Below are 16,105 nucleotides of genomic sequence, written 5' to 3'. Positions count from 1 at the left end.
GGGGGGGGGGGGGGGATTCCGGACGACGAGACGTGCGCCGCGCGCCAGATCGTGCGCCACGTGTGCGTCGCGCTGCGCAGGTGAGGGGGGGGGTGTTGGGTGGGGGGGGGGGGGATTCCGGACGACGAGACGTGCGCCGCGCGCCAGATCGTGCGCCACGTGTGCGTCGCGCTGCGCAGGTGAGGGGGGGGTGTTGGTGGGGGGGGGGGATTCCGGACGACGAGACGTGCGCCGCGCGCCAGATCGTGCGCCACGTGTGCGTCGCGCTGCGCAGTGAAGGGGGGAGGGTGTGTGGGGGGGGGCGTGTCGGACGACGAGACGTGCGCCGCGCGCCAGATCGTGCGCCACGTGTGCGTCGCGCTGCGCAGGTGAGGGGGGAGGGTGTGTGGGGGGGGGCGGGTCGGACGACGAGACGTGCGCCGCGCGCCAGATCGTGCGCCACGTGTGCGTCGCGCTCCGGAGGTGAGGGGGGAGGGTGTGTGGGGGGGGGTCCGGACAATGAGACGTGCACCGCGCACCACATGAGTTGTGGGGGAAAGTAGGGAAGGAATGGCATACATTTAGTAACTTCCTACGGCTCTATATTTAACTACCCTTTAGTTTTTCTGTAAATAGTATGCATAGATTTATCAATATATTTCAGATACTTCGAAGCTCATCTGAGGATACGCGCAGCGCAAGTCGCACGACAGCAGGGAGATAATGTGCCAGAACCACCACCCTACAAAGTGAGACTCTTATATTATTACTAGCAGCACCCGCAACTTATTTACATACAGTGGTTTTTACCACTCGTACATAGTTAAGCATATAATATCTGACGCTACTCAGCATACAATACACTTTAACAACAACTGTTTCGAAACATATATTTTACAATGACAAATTAACTCATCAATAAAATTATAAAAACAAACTATAAAAAACTGTAATTTTATTAACTTTTACTGAATACTTACTATTTCTAAGCTAAATAAAAAATAAAAATATCCTGTAGAGGAAGATGATAGCGTAACGGATTTTTTTCTTATGGAATATTCCCTGTCCCCCCCCCCCCCCCCTCCTTAATGACCCTGTCCACGACTCTCCACAAAAGCTATGGCCTCCTTACTACAGGAACACAACACACACTGTTTGAGAGCAATGTTATTTAGCTGTGATCTCCCCCATACACGTTTGTGGTGATCTGGGCGTTTGTCCTTATATGTTGTATGTGTTTCTAGACCCCCGACACACAAGAGTAATCCCTAGTGGGGGCCGTCGAGTCTGAGTCTTTTATTAATTTAATATTCATTATGTTCCCCAGGCGTCCAAGTCGAGCGCTGAGGAGATACAGGAGCAGATCGAGCTGGTGCAGGGCGCGGCGTGGGCGCGCTGGCCGCCCGTCGACGAGCTCCTGGAGCTGGGCGGCGTGGCGCTGCTGCTGCAGGTCGTGGGCTATGCCTACGACTGGAACTTTAACGGCAGGTCAGCACCGGTGTCTACTGTTATGGCTAGACCTTGGCACAGTGGTTTGTAGCGGCCCTGCTTTCTGCTGCGTGGGTTGTGAATTCGATTCCCGTCTAAGCCTGGGTGTTATATATTTTTATTTATATATGTATTATTTATAAGTATGTTTATCGAAAAAAATATGTAGCTATACCAGTCGACTGTTACTTATAACACAAGCATTAAGTTGCTTACTTTAGGAACAGACGACCGTGTTTGTATTGCGTAGATGTAGATGTATATTTATTTATTTATTATATTAGCTATAATATATGAAAAATTTATTTAAAAAAAAAAAACGTAGCTACGAAAATGAGTTTTCACCTAGAACACAAGCATCAAAATGATTAGCTTAGGAACAGATGACTGTGTGTCTATTTTAAAGATAAAAAAATTAATTATTTAGTGCCCACCGAGCATTTAAAATAACGCATTCTTCCAGGGCGAAGACGGGGCGATCATTAGACATAGTGTCGATATCCTTATTCACGGTTCTTACTCTCTTCCTCTTAGAGAGAGAAAGAGAAAGAGAGAGGTTGCTTTCTCCTTCGATCAGTGTTTGGTACTGTCCCCTTTCTACGTGTGTTTGTCCTGTCCGCAGGGCGGAGACGGTGCGGTCCGCGCTCGACGTGGTGTCCGTGTGCTGCGTGGCGCCGCGCGTGCAGCTGCTGCTGACCGAGAAGATCGACATGCGCGACGCCGACCTCACCACCGGCGTCCACATCGTGCTCGGTACGGACCTCTCACTAGTGGGTCAGCGTTCGGTTCCCCCGGTGGCAAGCGGTTACCGTAGCCTATAGATGTTGCAAACGCTAAACCCTACCCCCGCCACCTTAAAGGTCTTGTAGCGACATCTATCGCGCAGTGCTCGGTACGGTGCCTTCACAAGTGGGTCAGCGTTCGGTTCCCCCGGTGGCAAGCGATTACCGTAGCCTATAGATGTTGCAAACGCTAAACCCTACCCCCGCTACCTTAAAGGTCTTGTAGTGACATCTATCGCGCAGTGCTCGGTACGATGCCTTCACAAGTGGGTCAGCGTTCGGTTCCCCCGGTGGCAAGCGATCACCGTAGCCTATAGATGTTGCAAACTAAATCCTACCCCCGCTACCTTAAAGGTCTTGTAGCGACATCTATCGCGCAACATACAAACTACAGAAAAACTGACGTATCCTACATCGCGCTATCAACGTTATCTACGTATTTAAGTATATATACAAGATCCCGACAACAACCGTTGGGCCAGTAGCCCGCCAGACACAACATCCGTCTGGTCGGAGGATCCTCCCTTTTCGATGGCGGGCGAGGAACTTCACAACCCATATTCCTCCGCATCACCTGATCTGTCTGAAGTCTGATCATCTTACCACAGGAATGCAACACTGCTTAAAAGTAGGATTATTTAGCCGTGTTTTTCTGTAAGGTCGAGACACATAGTTGGGGTCTCTGCTTTAGTAAAAACGTGACCGGCTAGGATGTGTGTCCTCTTGGTCACAATACAGTCTGGCGAAAGACATGCTATAGGTTTATGTAGAAAGAGTGTGAAGAAGTGCAGGGCACTGCAGGAAGTACGTTGATTAAATCTGGAGCTGCCCAATTGTCGAGGTACCTCAACGCTCCAGAAGATGTTATCGAAAAATAATTGCTCTCAAGTAGCGTTCTGTTCCTGTGGTTAGTAATATAGCTAGATCTCCTGAGTATGCGCTGTGTGGACAACGGGAGTAGAGGAATGATTTTTATTTTTAATTTATTTGAGAAACATATAGTATTTACGTCACGTAAAATTAAATTCCTTGCATTACACATTTATCAATAAATTTTCCAATGTCAATAATAAACATGATAGCGCCAGTGCCCTGTGCCCGTGGTGGTTAGGGAAAACGGGTACCTGAATACTGGCTAAACGTATCGTAAATTAATAAAAATATTAGAAAAAAAAATACTAGTCGAATGGACGCTCGGCGTCGTGCAGAAGTCTTATTCGCTGCCTTCCGTCGCCGCGACTCGGTTGCTCGAGCGCGTCCGTGTGCTTGACAGACACACATTCGATAGTCGAGCTTGTCTGTTGCCATACTTGTGGTAGGCCCTTTTATAAATGGCTGTGATTGCAGGCGCGGCAGACGGCGACATTGTGCCCGAGCCTGAGGTGCAGAAAGCGGCGCTCAACGTGCTTGTTAACTGCGTATGCGCACCCGTGCATCGCGTGAGTACCTCTCATATATCACACAGCTATATATCGCATATACGACACTGTTACAGTTGTTGTTTACAGTGTTTGGTTAGTCCTTGTGGACCTCCCCATCGTGCCTCGGAGAACACGTTAAGTCGTCGGTCCCGGTTTTTATCATGTAAACCTGATAGCCTACCACACAGCTACGTGTCCCACAGCTAGTATAGTACACGATCACGGCCTCGGTGCACTATTGCACCACATACTTCAACATTTAACTGAAGTCGGACATCCAAAAATAGAAAATTAAAGAGTACTAAAAATTAATAAATCTTGGCCTATAGTTTTGTTTAGTTTACGTAATATGTAATATTTATTCCAGGCGGGCGCATCAACATCTCGCTTCTCAATAACCGGGTCAGCTAAGAAGAAAACTACCGCCAAATCATATGAAGACGTCATACAGAAGGTGTGGGAGAGCGTGCGGACAAATAATGGGATTATGGTATGATATTTATCTCAATTTTAATGGGATTATGGTATGATATTTATCTCAATTTTAATGGGATTATGGTATGATATTTATCTCAATTTTAATGGGATTATGGTATGATATTTATCTCAATTTTAATGGGATTATGGAATGATATTTATCTCAATTTTAATGGGATTATGGTATGATATTTATCTCAATTTTAATGGGATTATGGTATGATATTTATCTCAATTTTTACCATTTATGGGAAAAACTAGATTTTACAAAGTAATTTTGTTGACAAACATTGATCATGACAGTCGTTGCCCGTTTTGCGAACTGTTGAACGTGTGTTTTGTCAATTGTTATTTTTTTTAAATCATCCAATTTTCAAAGCTTATTGCTTTGGATGAGAAATGTCTACAAAAATTTGCAGACATCACAATAAGTCGTGATTATTTCCGCCAATAAACTATGCAGCATTAGAAGAATATAGTTAATTCTGAATCAGATAGGCAACGGGTTCTCAGGTTTTTTTAGTCACCACTCGAAAACCCAAAGTGTCATAATCGTATAAGTCTGTAGTCGATTTCCTTATTGCTTAAATCTGCACCGCTTATAATTTTATGGCAATTGATTGTGGTTTAATGAAACACTTTTTTCGGATTTTATCGCGGTTTATTATTAACTTTTGATTCCCGACGTTTCGGATACTTTACAGCAACCATGGTCACGGGAGGACTGAGGTGTCAGACGTCCTAACGTTACAAAGTTATTCGAAACTACCCGACATACATCATACATATTTTATTTAGTCCTATCCGAATATAAAATCCGAAAAAAGTGTTTCATTAAATGAGTAAAATTCGCGTAAACATTAGAAAACAATAATTGATTGTGGTATTATGTCGTGGGTACCAGGTGCTGTTATCGCTGATGATGGTGAAGTCCCCCATCACGGACGCGGACCGGCTTCGAGGCCTGGCGTGCCGCGCCCTGGCCGGCCTGGCGCGCTGCCCCACCGTGCGGCAAATTATCTCCAAGCTGCCGCTCTTTACCACCTCACACCTGCAAGGTGAGTGTTCTCTCTCCTTTCTGTCTCATTGTTTCCCGTCCGTTATTTTCTCTTTGTACGTCACGAAGCTAAAGATGGCAGATCGCCAAAATTAATCAGGTTATATTCAACCTTTGTACAAATAGTTCAATTATGGTCGATGTAGAATAGTCAATTTTTCCATTAAACACTAGAAACTTCTAGAACGATCTAGAAATTAAAGTCACATTGTATGCTTTGCAGTTCTGATGCGTGACCCAATTCTGCAGGAGAAGCGACAGGAACACGTAATGTTCCAGAAGTATGCGCTGGAACTGCTGGAGCGAGTTTCCGGCAAGAGTAAACATATGGGTGCCGAGTTCGAGACCTCGTTGGCAAACATACATCGGGTAAACTCGGTTGTTTCTCACAGTTGCTGTTAATTAAGCGTTTCTGTCCTGCTTTATATGTGACCGTATATGACTCCCAACTGAGTTGCATTCACTCAACTTACCAATTGAAAAAAATATAACAAAAAGAAAAATTATTCAACTTAACATTTAAAAGTGATGCATACGCTCAATATCTTTATGGTTTTTTGAGCTGAATGCTAATGAAATGCATAAGTTATAATTAAATACATAGATTTTACAATACAATTCAGATTTAAGCGACACTATTTTATTTTACGATATTTTAGATCTGCAACTAGACTTCTTGTCTACTTGCCTCAATTCGAACAGTTAGTCAGTGACCGATACCGCTCGTGCAGGCGAACGTGGTGGCGCAGACGCGGATCAGCTACAACGAGCGCCAGCTGCTGCAGCTGGTGGCCGAGCACCTGCGCGCGCGCGGCTTCAAGGACAGCGCCGCCGCCCTCGTGCGCGAGGCGCGCCTGCCCGCCCCCGCGCCCGCCCCGCCCGCGCCCACGCCCCCGCCGCCGCCCGTCTACACGCCGGCCACGCCCTCCCGGGTGAGTGCTGCACACACTGACTACTGCACGTTTCGATTGATTCTGCCCGCGCCCGCTTGTACCGCACTGCTCAGTGTTAACTATGAGTTTAATGTATTAATATTTGACTAGCCCGTTGGCGCAGTTTGTAGTGACCCTGCTTTCTGCTCTGAGGGTTGTGGGTTCGATTCCCACCCCGAGTCTGGGTGTTATATAGGTATTTGTTTGTGTATTTATATATGTATTATTTATAAGTATGTTTATCGAAAAAAAAAAATATGTAATTAAATACCAGTCGTCTGTTGTTTATGACACAAGCATTGGATTGTTTACTTTGGGAACAGACGACCGTGTGTGTATTGTGTAGATTTTTATTTATTTATTTATTATTAATATTAACCGCAGCCGCGCCTGTCCGTGTCGCGCACGAGCAGCTGCGGCGCGCTGCACCGCGACAGCGTGGAGCACGCGCACGCGCACGGCGCTTCTAACGCGCACGAGGACAGCCCCGTGCCGGGTGTCATCAAGCTGAGGTAGCCTGGCCGACTGAACATTTGTTACTGTATACATCTGTAGGAAGAATAAAATTTTTTAAATGATTCCATTGGAAAATCGCAGTATTTTGCTCGATTGTTCTTTTCTTTTCGAAGTTTTACAAAATGCCATAAATTATGTATAATTTTGTGTGGAAAATTTCAATTCCGTGTGCCGAAAGTGTATCCTCGAACTCCTATTACTCCGTTATGCCTGCAAAAACGACTAGGTGGCAACTTATCGACACTGAGGTCGCCCAGACCTAACTCACCTGTAACTCCGCCCCGCAGGAAGGTGCAGAGCCCGGCGCTGGCGGCGGCCGCGCCCGGCGAGCACAAGCGCTCGCTGCAGAAGCAGCTGAGCGCGGCGGGCGGCGACCGGCCGCCGTCGCCGCCGCGCGTCAGCCTGCACTCCATCATCACGGAGTACCTGTACAACCAGCACGCGCTGTGCAAGAACCCCGTGGTGACGTGCCCGCAGTTCAACCTGCTGGAGCCGCACGCGTGCCCCGCGCCGGCGGGCGGCGGGCTGGCGTCCGTGGGCGTGCGCGGCGCGGACGCGGCCAGCGTGCTGGCGCGCGTGGTGCGGCGCGAGCTGGGCGCGCCCCCCCACGCCCCGCCCCACACGCGCGCGCACGCCCGCCTGGCGCACGCGCACTTCGCGCACGTGCGCACGCTGCGCCTGCAGGACGACGACGCCTACTTCACGCACACCGTCTTCCACGTACGTCGTTATATCTTCCGTCTCTGTCTCGCTGTCCCGTCTCTGTCATGCCTCGCGCTCGCATAGCACCGCTGTGGTGAGGAGACCAGTACAGGCTTACTCTTGACTTCAATCCCAGTCTCACAAAAACATGAATTCAGTACAGTTCCAGTTCCAATCTGTAATATTTTGATACTCTTGACCGAACCGATACTTTCAATTGACTTGTAATTGGAATCGAATTAATGATCGGTTTCCGGTGTAGCCATTACATTAAAAAATAATAAGAAAATAAAATTTAACTCGTGAAATTTTATGTTTTTTAAATTATAATGTGTCTCCAATAATTAATATTATCTATTATATTGTAATTCCTTAAATTAAACCTAAAACTGATTTTTTTTAAGCATAAAAACGCAAGATATATTATACATTCTGAGATAATGTGTGTTGTTGTTAAAAAAAACACACGACTGACGCAATTTTGTGACTTCTTAATTTCAAATTATCTCAATTACATATTTTCTTACATTATATTTATATAATTTCTGCAATTATACCAGTATTAAGCTTAAATTAATGAATACAAAAGTATATTAATACAGTAATACCCCGGACTTACGCGATAGGTGGGACTGAGCGCTATCCGCGTAAGTCGAATTCGCGTAAGTCGGGGTACAGTTTTGCGGGGTACTTTTCGTAATTGATCTGACTATCGATTCCCAAAAAACACAAAATCGTAACTTATGTACCTACGCGCCGATTCCGCACTACACGTCTGTGCCTGTTGTAAACTGAACGAATAATAATGCGGGTGGGGGGGGTCAAACAAAAAACGAATAGACGAGAAAATTAAATCGCGTAACTCCGAATTCGCGTAAGTCGAGGTAGCGTAAGTCGGGGTATTACTGTATAGTTAAAACAAAAGATATTAGAAACATAAATACTGTGATTTTTATTTAAATATTAGAAACATAAATACTGTGATTTATATTTAAAAATTGCTACCTTAGGTTAAAAGAGGATAAAAGGCTAATTGTGAAAAATTAAGTTCTATTTTAATAAATTCTGTGATTGTGATATTGTTGATAATGTACAAATATACAAAGTTAATATGTTAAATATAAGCACCAGCCGCGCCATTATCTCAATAAAAAAACACTTTAAGACACGCAATCGAACACTAAAAAATTAACTTAACCAAGTCGATAGTCAACGTCAAAATATTGTCAAGAGTGCAAAAAATGTATAAGATCGAGAAATCCCAATTTCTATTAGTTAAATAAAATTCCACTGTAATTGAGTCAAAAGTGTTCAAGAGTACCGATTGACAAGTTCTCGATCCCAATCCTAAATTTCAAATATGAGTTTCAAGAGTAAGCCTGCTGAGCCCTGGAATCGGGACCAGTATTGGCGACGCGCTTGCGATGCTTCTGGTGTTTCAAGCGTCTGTAAGCTCCGGTAATCGCTTACCATCGAGTGAACAGTACGACAGTAGTTGCCGACCTTGTTTTAAAAAAAAAAATGTGAGCCGTCACGTGACCGCCAGTAGATTTGAAACATCAAAACTATTTTGTACAAGTAAAAGGCATATTTTTAATTCAATTTTTTTTTAAATCGCAACAACTCATTTATTATACAATATAAGTATAGAACACGTATTCCATCATATAACGTGGCGATACATCGTCACTGTGTATCGCCACGCCAACTATCAGGTTTACCCTCGCCTATAGATGTTTCACATCAAAAAAATCGATTTGACCATTTTTAAGATTAATGCCATTGCAAGCGTATGTATGTTCGAGTGCGTGCTAGCGTGTGTACACAAGTATAGTTAAAATTTTATGTCCCCCGTACTAAACGACGTATTCCGTAACTTCCCCAGCCAACGCAACAACAGCTGCTGACGGCGACGTCCTCCGGAGACATTCGGATATTCAACTTGTTCACGGGCGTCGAGGAAAACTCCTACCAGGTTCACGAGTCCTACATATACCACATGCAGGTGCGTTCCACTAGTAACAGTGTAAACTTATATACGAAAGAATCACAGGCAAATAATACAGCTCTCAAATAAATAAATAAAGGATATTATGTACAATCGAGGACTGTAATTTATGGATAGGTTAGGGTTTTTTTTTTTTTTTTTTTTTTTTAACGAAATTGTCGTTAAACGTTGTACTTTTTAAGTTAGATAGGTTAGGGTTAAATTACACTCCTCGATTGTACATAATTACCTAAATAAATAAATAAGAAATTCCTTATTTGACCAAATACTGTACAATTTATCGGCGGAATTAATGCTTGTCAACATCTAATTATTATACAATGTTCAATTTTTAATTTATTTATTTTTTATTTATATATTATTTGTTTTTTTTTTTACTATATATTTATCATAAAATAATTTATATAAATTAATTAATTCTATATCTATCATGAATTAATCTAACATCTTTAACATAATAAAACAATTTTAAAAAGAAAACTTACAATCTCACAGTATTTACCTTCAGTGGTGTTGTCACGTATTTCTGCGTGAGTAAAGTGACCAGAGCTCTTGGGTGGGATTGGGGGTAGAGTCGGCAAGGCGCTTGCGATGCTTCTGGTGTTGCAGGTGTCTAGGCTACGGTAGTCGCTTACCATCAAGTGGACCATGTGCGTGTAGCCGATCTACTTGTATGAAATACAAATGTAACAGTTTGAAAGTACTTTCAATATAATTGTATTTATTCTAAAAAAAAAAAAAGAACTTAAAACATACATCGTTAGGAATAACTCAAACACTCCTCGTCAAGTCTCGCTTAAATTTAGGCCCGCTTGACAAGCGCTACTGCTTTCGAATTCGAAGAATCGTAAAAATCGTTACACCCAATAAAAAATTGTAGAAATACACATTAAAAAATACAATTAAATTGAGGACCTTACTCTTTTTGTATTGAAGTTTTTTTTTTAATTTAAAATTGAAAATTTGACTTCTTATCAATTGTGAGTATACAAGATTATTTGGTGCGTCTTGCCCCGAATTTGACGAAATTGAAGCGTCTTTGGTTTGACAAAGCTAGCCAGCCCTGCGGTCACCAACCCGCCTGCCCAGCGTGGTGACTATGGGCAAAACACATGAGTCCACTCCATTGTTGTGCGAACTTGTGGAGGCCTATGTCCAGCAGTGGACTGTATTAGGCTGAACTAAAAACAAGATTATTTGCCTACTGTCGTGCGAGTACAACTTAAAAACTTGCGTACGTGCTCTGAAATTAAAGAAACGACATTTAAAGTTTCTTATTCTATAAGTACTCTTCTTCACAAATTCTTATAATTCAGTCAGTCAGCTCAGCCTATTGCAGTCCACTGCTGGACATAGGCCTCCCCAAGTTCGCGCCAAACGTGCCGGTTTTCCGCAATCCTCATCCAGCCTACACCGGCAATCTTACGTAGATCGTCGGTCCAACGGGCCGGAGGACGTCCCACACTGCGTTTGCCAAGACGCGGTCTCCACTCTAGGACCCGTCTACTCCAACGGCCATCGGTCCTGCGACACAGATGACCAGCCCACTGCCACTTCAACTTGCTATAATTATAAATAACTAAATAAACTTTACAACATCCCTTCCGACATCGTTTCATCCCTCTTAATTGAAACTTTAATGACAGCCAGCCAGCCTTGGCATTATTTAACTAAAGAGATTCTATGGGAATGTCTGTAAAAATATTTGTTTAATAATTGAATTGTAATGTTCCAGGCGAGTAGAGACGGCGGTTTACTGCTGGCTTCCTCGACAACCTCCTGGCGAACGTTGTCCGCGCTCTGGAACATGAAGGAGTTCGAACAGTTGTGAGTGACTTTTCTTGACTTTTTTTTTTTAGAAAGTAAGAAAGAAAGACATTTACTTGAGACGCATACACTGCTTACAGACACAACAAACACAATGAGAGCACAAATACATTAAAAAAATAAAAAGTCAAAATTAAGTAAAAATGTAAGTAAAAACAAAAAACATTTTACAGACTGAAGCGTTGAAATTACAGACAAAAATTTAAATCTTATTCTATATATATATACAAAGTCATAAAACTGAATATGTATTTATAATAATAAAATAACACATTTTTAACAGTCATAAACTCATAATATTCAGTACATTTTTTGAAAATCATTACTGTTTGCTAACTTTTGAAGTAAAACTTCTTTAAGCACGCTTGAGTTGGGAAGTAAGCTGGTGAATGCGTGACGAAAGCGTTACGAAAAGTGGGATCGGGTGAGGCTAATGGATCAATAGAGAGGTGTGAGAACACATTTTCTTTCTCTCTTTCTCTCATAGCCAGTTACGTTTCGTATATCTAAGAGACTACACGGCCTATAAATTGTTATTTTTTTTTATTTAAATATCTTTCACATATAAGTCTGTTGAACTTTGCAACGTAAAAGCTGACTATTAACTGTGACAGACCTACATATAATTATAAAATAAACATTTTTTTGTCTTTAATAAATATACCGTTGAATAAATACATATAAGGCGTTTAGCAGTAAGCATGGATATAATGTACAATAAAAGGAATTCATTCAGAACTAACCTTATTAATTTACCTTGCCAGAGTAGTTTGTATATCAAGACGAAATAAAATTTAAAAAAGTGCTATGGTTTTTGTTATACGTGAAAAGTGATCGACAAGTCCTACAGGATATTTAAAATTGAGTATTTACCATTTGAACGACCGTTACATACAGCATTCGACGTCTTATATGTTACACTCACAGACAGGTTGGAGTCGAACTCTCGACCTTGACACTAGACTGAAGGTTACTGCAGACGCACCAATCGAATAGTTTAGCAGAATAATAGGGATATATATGTAGGGCTAATAAATATATTTACTTCAATAAAAGGTTCCGAATGTCTTTGCTCTTAAAACTTTCTATTTAAATCTTGAATATAAAGCAAGCTAAGCTTAAGCAAGGAGATAGATGACAATGTCCATATCGCCGTCTTGTTTCCAGATTCCAGTTGGACAACGAAGAGTACGTGGAGTTCTCGAAAATGTCAGACGAGCGTATCATCGGCACGAAGGGCGAGACGGCGAGCATCTTCGACACGCGCACCGGCCAGGAGCTCATGACCCTCACGCCGGCCATCAGCAACCAGTACGCCAAGAACCGCGCCACCTTCAACCCCACGGACGAGCTGGTCCTCTCAGGTAACCATCGAACCCTTTGACCTGATGACCCTCCACCGTAACTGACTATGAAGTCAACTACCGACCCTCAATCTCAACATTAATTTTAAAATTTAACTGAGGTAGGGCACAGCAGGAATTTCCTGCTCAAAATATGGAGCAGCCCGACTGGGTTAGTACCTCGACCTTACAGAAGACCACAGCTAAATAATACTGTTTTCAAGCAGTATTGTGTTCCTGTTGGTGAATAAGGTGACCAGAGCTCCTGGGGGGATTGGGGATTGGGTCGGCAACGCGCTTGCGATGCTTCTGGTGTTGCAGGCGTCTATAAGCTACGGTAATCGCTTACCATCAGGTGAGCCGTACGCTTGTTTGCCGACCTAGTGACATTAAAAAAAACATGTATTTGACATTTAGCAAATTGCAGAATAACTGCGCGATTATTGTGTGTACGTTTGAGATTAAAATCCGGTCCTAATGCTTTGCTATGGCTTATAATTTCTTTTTATAGATATATATATTTTTATTTTCTTATTTTACCGACTCATCATATTTATACAAATTGGCTATACCCCGCGCGCGTTGCTACGCTTTTTTTGGTCTTCTTCTAGTCTAAGCTTCTAATAGTAAGCTCCTATACTATATAAAATATAAAAAAATCAATTAGAAATTAATAAATTACAGATGGAGTTCTCTGGGACGTGAACACGGGGAAAGAAATACACAAGTTCGACAAACTCAACCAGACACACAGCGGGGTCTTTCACCCTAATGGATTAGAGGTGAGAAGAACAACACATTCATGTATTAAGCATTATTAGGACCACACTCGACGACCGTTCTGGTGTAATGGTGCGTGTGCCGTGGCGACAGCGCCGAAACACCGACGATCGCGTGTTCGATTCCCGCTCGGTGTGAATACTTATGTTTATATAAATATTTATTTCCGTTCTGGTTGTTAGTCCTTGTGGCTCTCCCTACCGTGCCTCGGAGAACACGTTAAACTGTCGATCCAGCTGTTATCATGGACATGGGAATATATTCGCCAACTCGCAGTAAAGCAGCATTGTGGATTAAGCTCTGGTATTCTACATAGGGAAAGTGACCTATGCCTAGCAGTGGGTGCAGTAATATTACAGGCTGAAGAGTGTAGCGAAGCGTAGGATCATATTTCCTCCTTCTCCTCGTTCCCTCAATGATGAGGATCGCGACCACGAATGATATGTCTTAACTCAGGTAGGGCACAACAGGAATTTCCTGCTCAAAATATGGAGCAGCCCGACTGGGGTAGTACCTCGACCTTACAGAAGATCACAGCTAAATAATACCAAGCAGTATCGTGTTCCTGTTGGTGAGTAAGGTGACCAGAGCTCCTGGGGGGATTGGGGATAGGGTCGGCAACGCGCTTGCGATGCTTCTGGTGTTGCTGGCGTCTATAAGCTACGGTAATCGCTTACCATCAGGTGAGCCGTACGCTTGTTTGTCGAGCTAGTGGTATAAAAAAAAATGTCCCCATTGAAGGCGATCGTAAGCAGCTGTTTTGCACGGTGCAAGCTGCCTCCCACTGTGTGGATCATACTTAGGACTATACTAAAACAATATTCAGGTGAAATAAATATCTGGCCCCAAATCTGGACACTTATAAACCTAGAAGATAGTTCAACAACACGTCTCTCGTGCAGTGTTGTGGTTCTGTGTGAGTAAGGTTGTGCGCTCCTCAAGTCCTTTAAGTCTACGGAAACCGTTTAATAGACACACGTGTACACTAATTTGTCGATATTCACTATACTATATTGATATCATTTATTTATGTTTTTTGTATTAGACTTGTAGGGGTTCTGTCCCTAACTAAGTAAGTAAGTCGCGAGTGAATAGGTTACTTCTAGGTAAGCGTGCTCCATCTTAGACCGCATTTTCACTTATCATCAGGTGAAGTCAAAACAATATTTAAAATTTGGTTGTCAAAAGAGGTTGCTTACTTCTCCACACGTAACGAGATCGTATGTAATCATATACATATATAATGTAGGTAAACCCTACACACTCTATTCAAAAGGAATTAGTTTTAAATTTTAAATTCGTGTATTCTATATTTTTTAAACATTTTCAGGTAATTTCAAACACGGAGGTATGGGACCTAAGAACGTTTCACCTGCTGAGGACAGTGCCTTCTCTCGACAAGTCTGAGGTGAGTCATGACTGGATTTTTACTGCGGTTTCACATATGTGGGATATGGATGTGGGCGTTCTGATTTTTATTACATACAATATACTTATTTTTAAAGTGCAACTTATTCTATAATAATAATAAATTTATTTGTGAAAACACACTGCATCAGGTTAAAATTATATAAAAAGAAAACACATAGTACATAATTTCCAACAAGGACTAAATACAAAGAGGATGCAAACGTAAAACAAAACAAAAAAAGAGATCAATATAAACTTGTCGATTAAAAATATTTAACTAAATACATTGTTTATATAAGTTCGCAGCATGCCTCACAAAAAGGTGTGACCTCAGTTTACGTTAGGACTGTTAGTCCTAACACTGGTTTTCAGGACCACCCTAAGTTTTGTAATTAATTTTCATTTTGGCGGCACTCTGATAGAAATACACATACACATGAATACATACATAAACATAGATGCCTATCGCCCTATAATGTTTCGTTCATCTATCGCATGTCGCATGTCGCAAGTGTTCCGCGATATTTGTGTGTTTTGATCTGTGTATTAATGTAAATGTTTTTTTTTTTTTTCATTTGCATCGTGGTTGCATAAAACTACACATTTTTTTTACTACTAACTATATTACAAACAAAGCTTAAAGATGGTCACAGATTATGAAATACAATGGGCCCCGATTAATCTCTTCCGTTTCACTAAAATAGGGTAGTTTTTAATTCTCAATCTCTCTCTCTCTCAGTCTCAATTTCGGAACAAGTGTTATATAATTGCGGATTAAAGGAGGGATAAGTCAAAAAGTTCAAAACAATATGATTTGAAAAGTATGTTTATATGTAAAATGGAATATTTACCACGTTTGTTACTTATGGCACTCAAGACCTGTGTCACCGGTTGTGGGTAACGCTATTTGGCGGATGATGAACATCCAACAGAATTATGCGTATTTACTTGATCAATTTTTCGGCTAATTACGTTGTATTTTTTGTTGATGGAATAGAGGTCGGTTTTTTTTCTTTTTCGAGAATTATTATGGCATAAATAAACGTGATTGCAGGTGATCTTCAACCCCACATGTAGTGCAATTTACGCTGTCTGTTCCGACCAAGATTCAGAGGAGAGAAGCCAGTTCGACACCAGCTTCAAGACCCTCGACCCCTACGACTACTCCAGCATCGGTAACTAACTTTTTATTTCGTAGCTAACTCCTTAAAAAAAAAACGAGTGTGCTTTAGACTACACGATTGTAGGGAAACTTCTTTAGGTCCAATCTAACTTATATCTTCTTCTCAATTTCCGTTCGCCTCGCCTGATCACACTTTTCGTAACGCTCTCGTCACGCATTCACCATTTTACTCCCCTAGTCAAGAGTCCATAAAGAAGTTT

The 16,105-nt window shown here is 42.2% G+C and overlaps 1 protein-coding gene across 1 annotated transcript in view; it reads left to right on the top strand.

Moving 5' to 3' along the window:
- LOC123666765 (protein mahjong) overlaps positions 1-16,105 on the top strand; it is a 44,154-nt gene that overhangs the window by 20,872 nt on the left and 7,177 nt on the right. Inside the window, exons 14-29 of the mRNA XM_045600818.1 lie at positions 644-728; positions 1,307-1,467; positions 2,090-2,220; positions 3,597-3,688; positions 4,038-4,160; positions 5,052-5,205; positions 5,428-5,573; positions 5,936-6,136; positions 6,521-6,648; positions 6,940-7,372; positions 9,240-9,359; positions 11,098-11,189; positions 12,357-12,553; positions 13,217-13,314; positions 14,643-14,720; positions 15,777-15,897. Of these exons, the coding sequence (XP_045456774.1) occupies positions 644-728; positions 1,307-1,467; positions 2,090-2,220; positions 3,597-3,688; positions 4,038-4,160; positions 5,052-5,205; positions 5,428-5,573; positions 5,936-6,136; positions 6,521-6,648; positions 6,940-7,372; positions 9,240-9,359; positions 11,098-11,189; positions 12,357-12,553; positions 13,217-13,314; positions 14,643-14,720; positions 15,777-15,897 (2,360 nt within the window). The remainder of the gene's footprint in view (positions 1-643; positions 729-1,306; positions 1,468-2,089; positions 2,221-3,596; positions 3,689-4,037; positions 4,161-5,051; positions 5,206-5,427; positions 5,574-5,935; positions 6,137-6,520; positions 6,649-6,939; positions 7,373-9,239; positions 9,360-11,097; positions 11,190-12,356; positions 12,554-13,216; positions 13,315-14,642; positions 14,721-15,776; positions 15,898-16,105) is intronic.

Source organism: Melitaea cinxia, chromosome 27, assembly GCF_905220565.1.
Source record: "Melitaea cinxia chromosome 27, ilMelCinx1.1, whole genome shotgun sequence".
NCBI lineage: Eukaryota > Metazoa > Arthropoda > Insecta > Lepidoptera > Nymphalidae > Melitaea > Melitaea cinxia.
The sequence above is the reverse complement of the archived record's forward strand: the minus strand, read 5'-3'. Positions and strand labels throughout refer to the sequence as shown.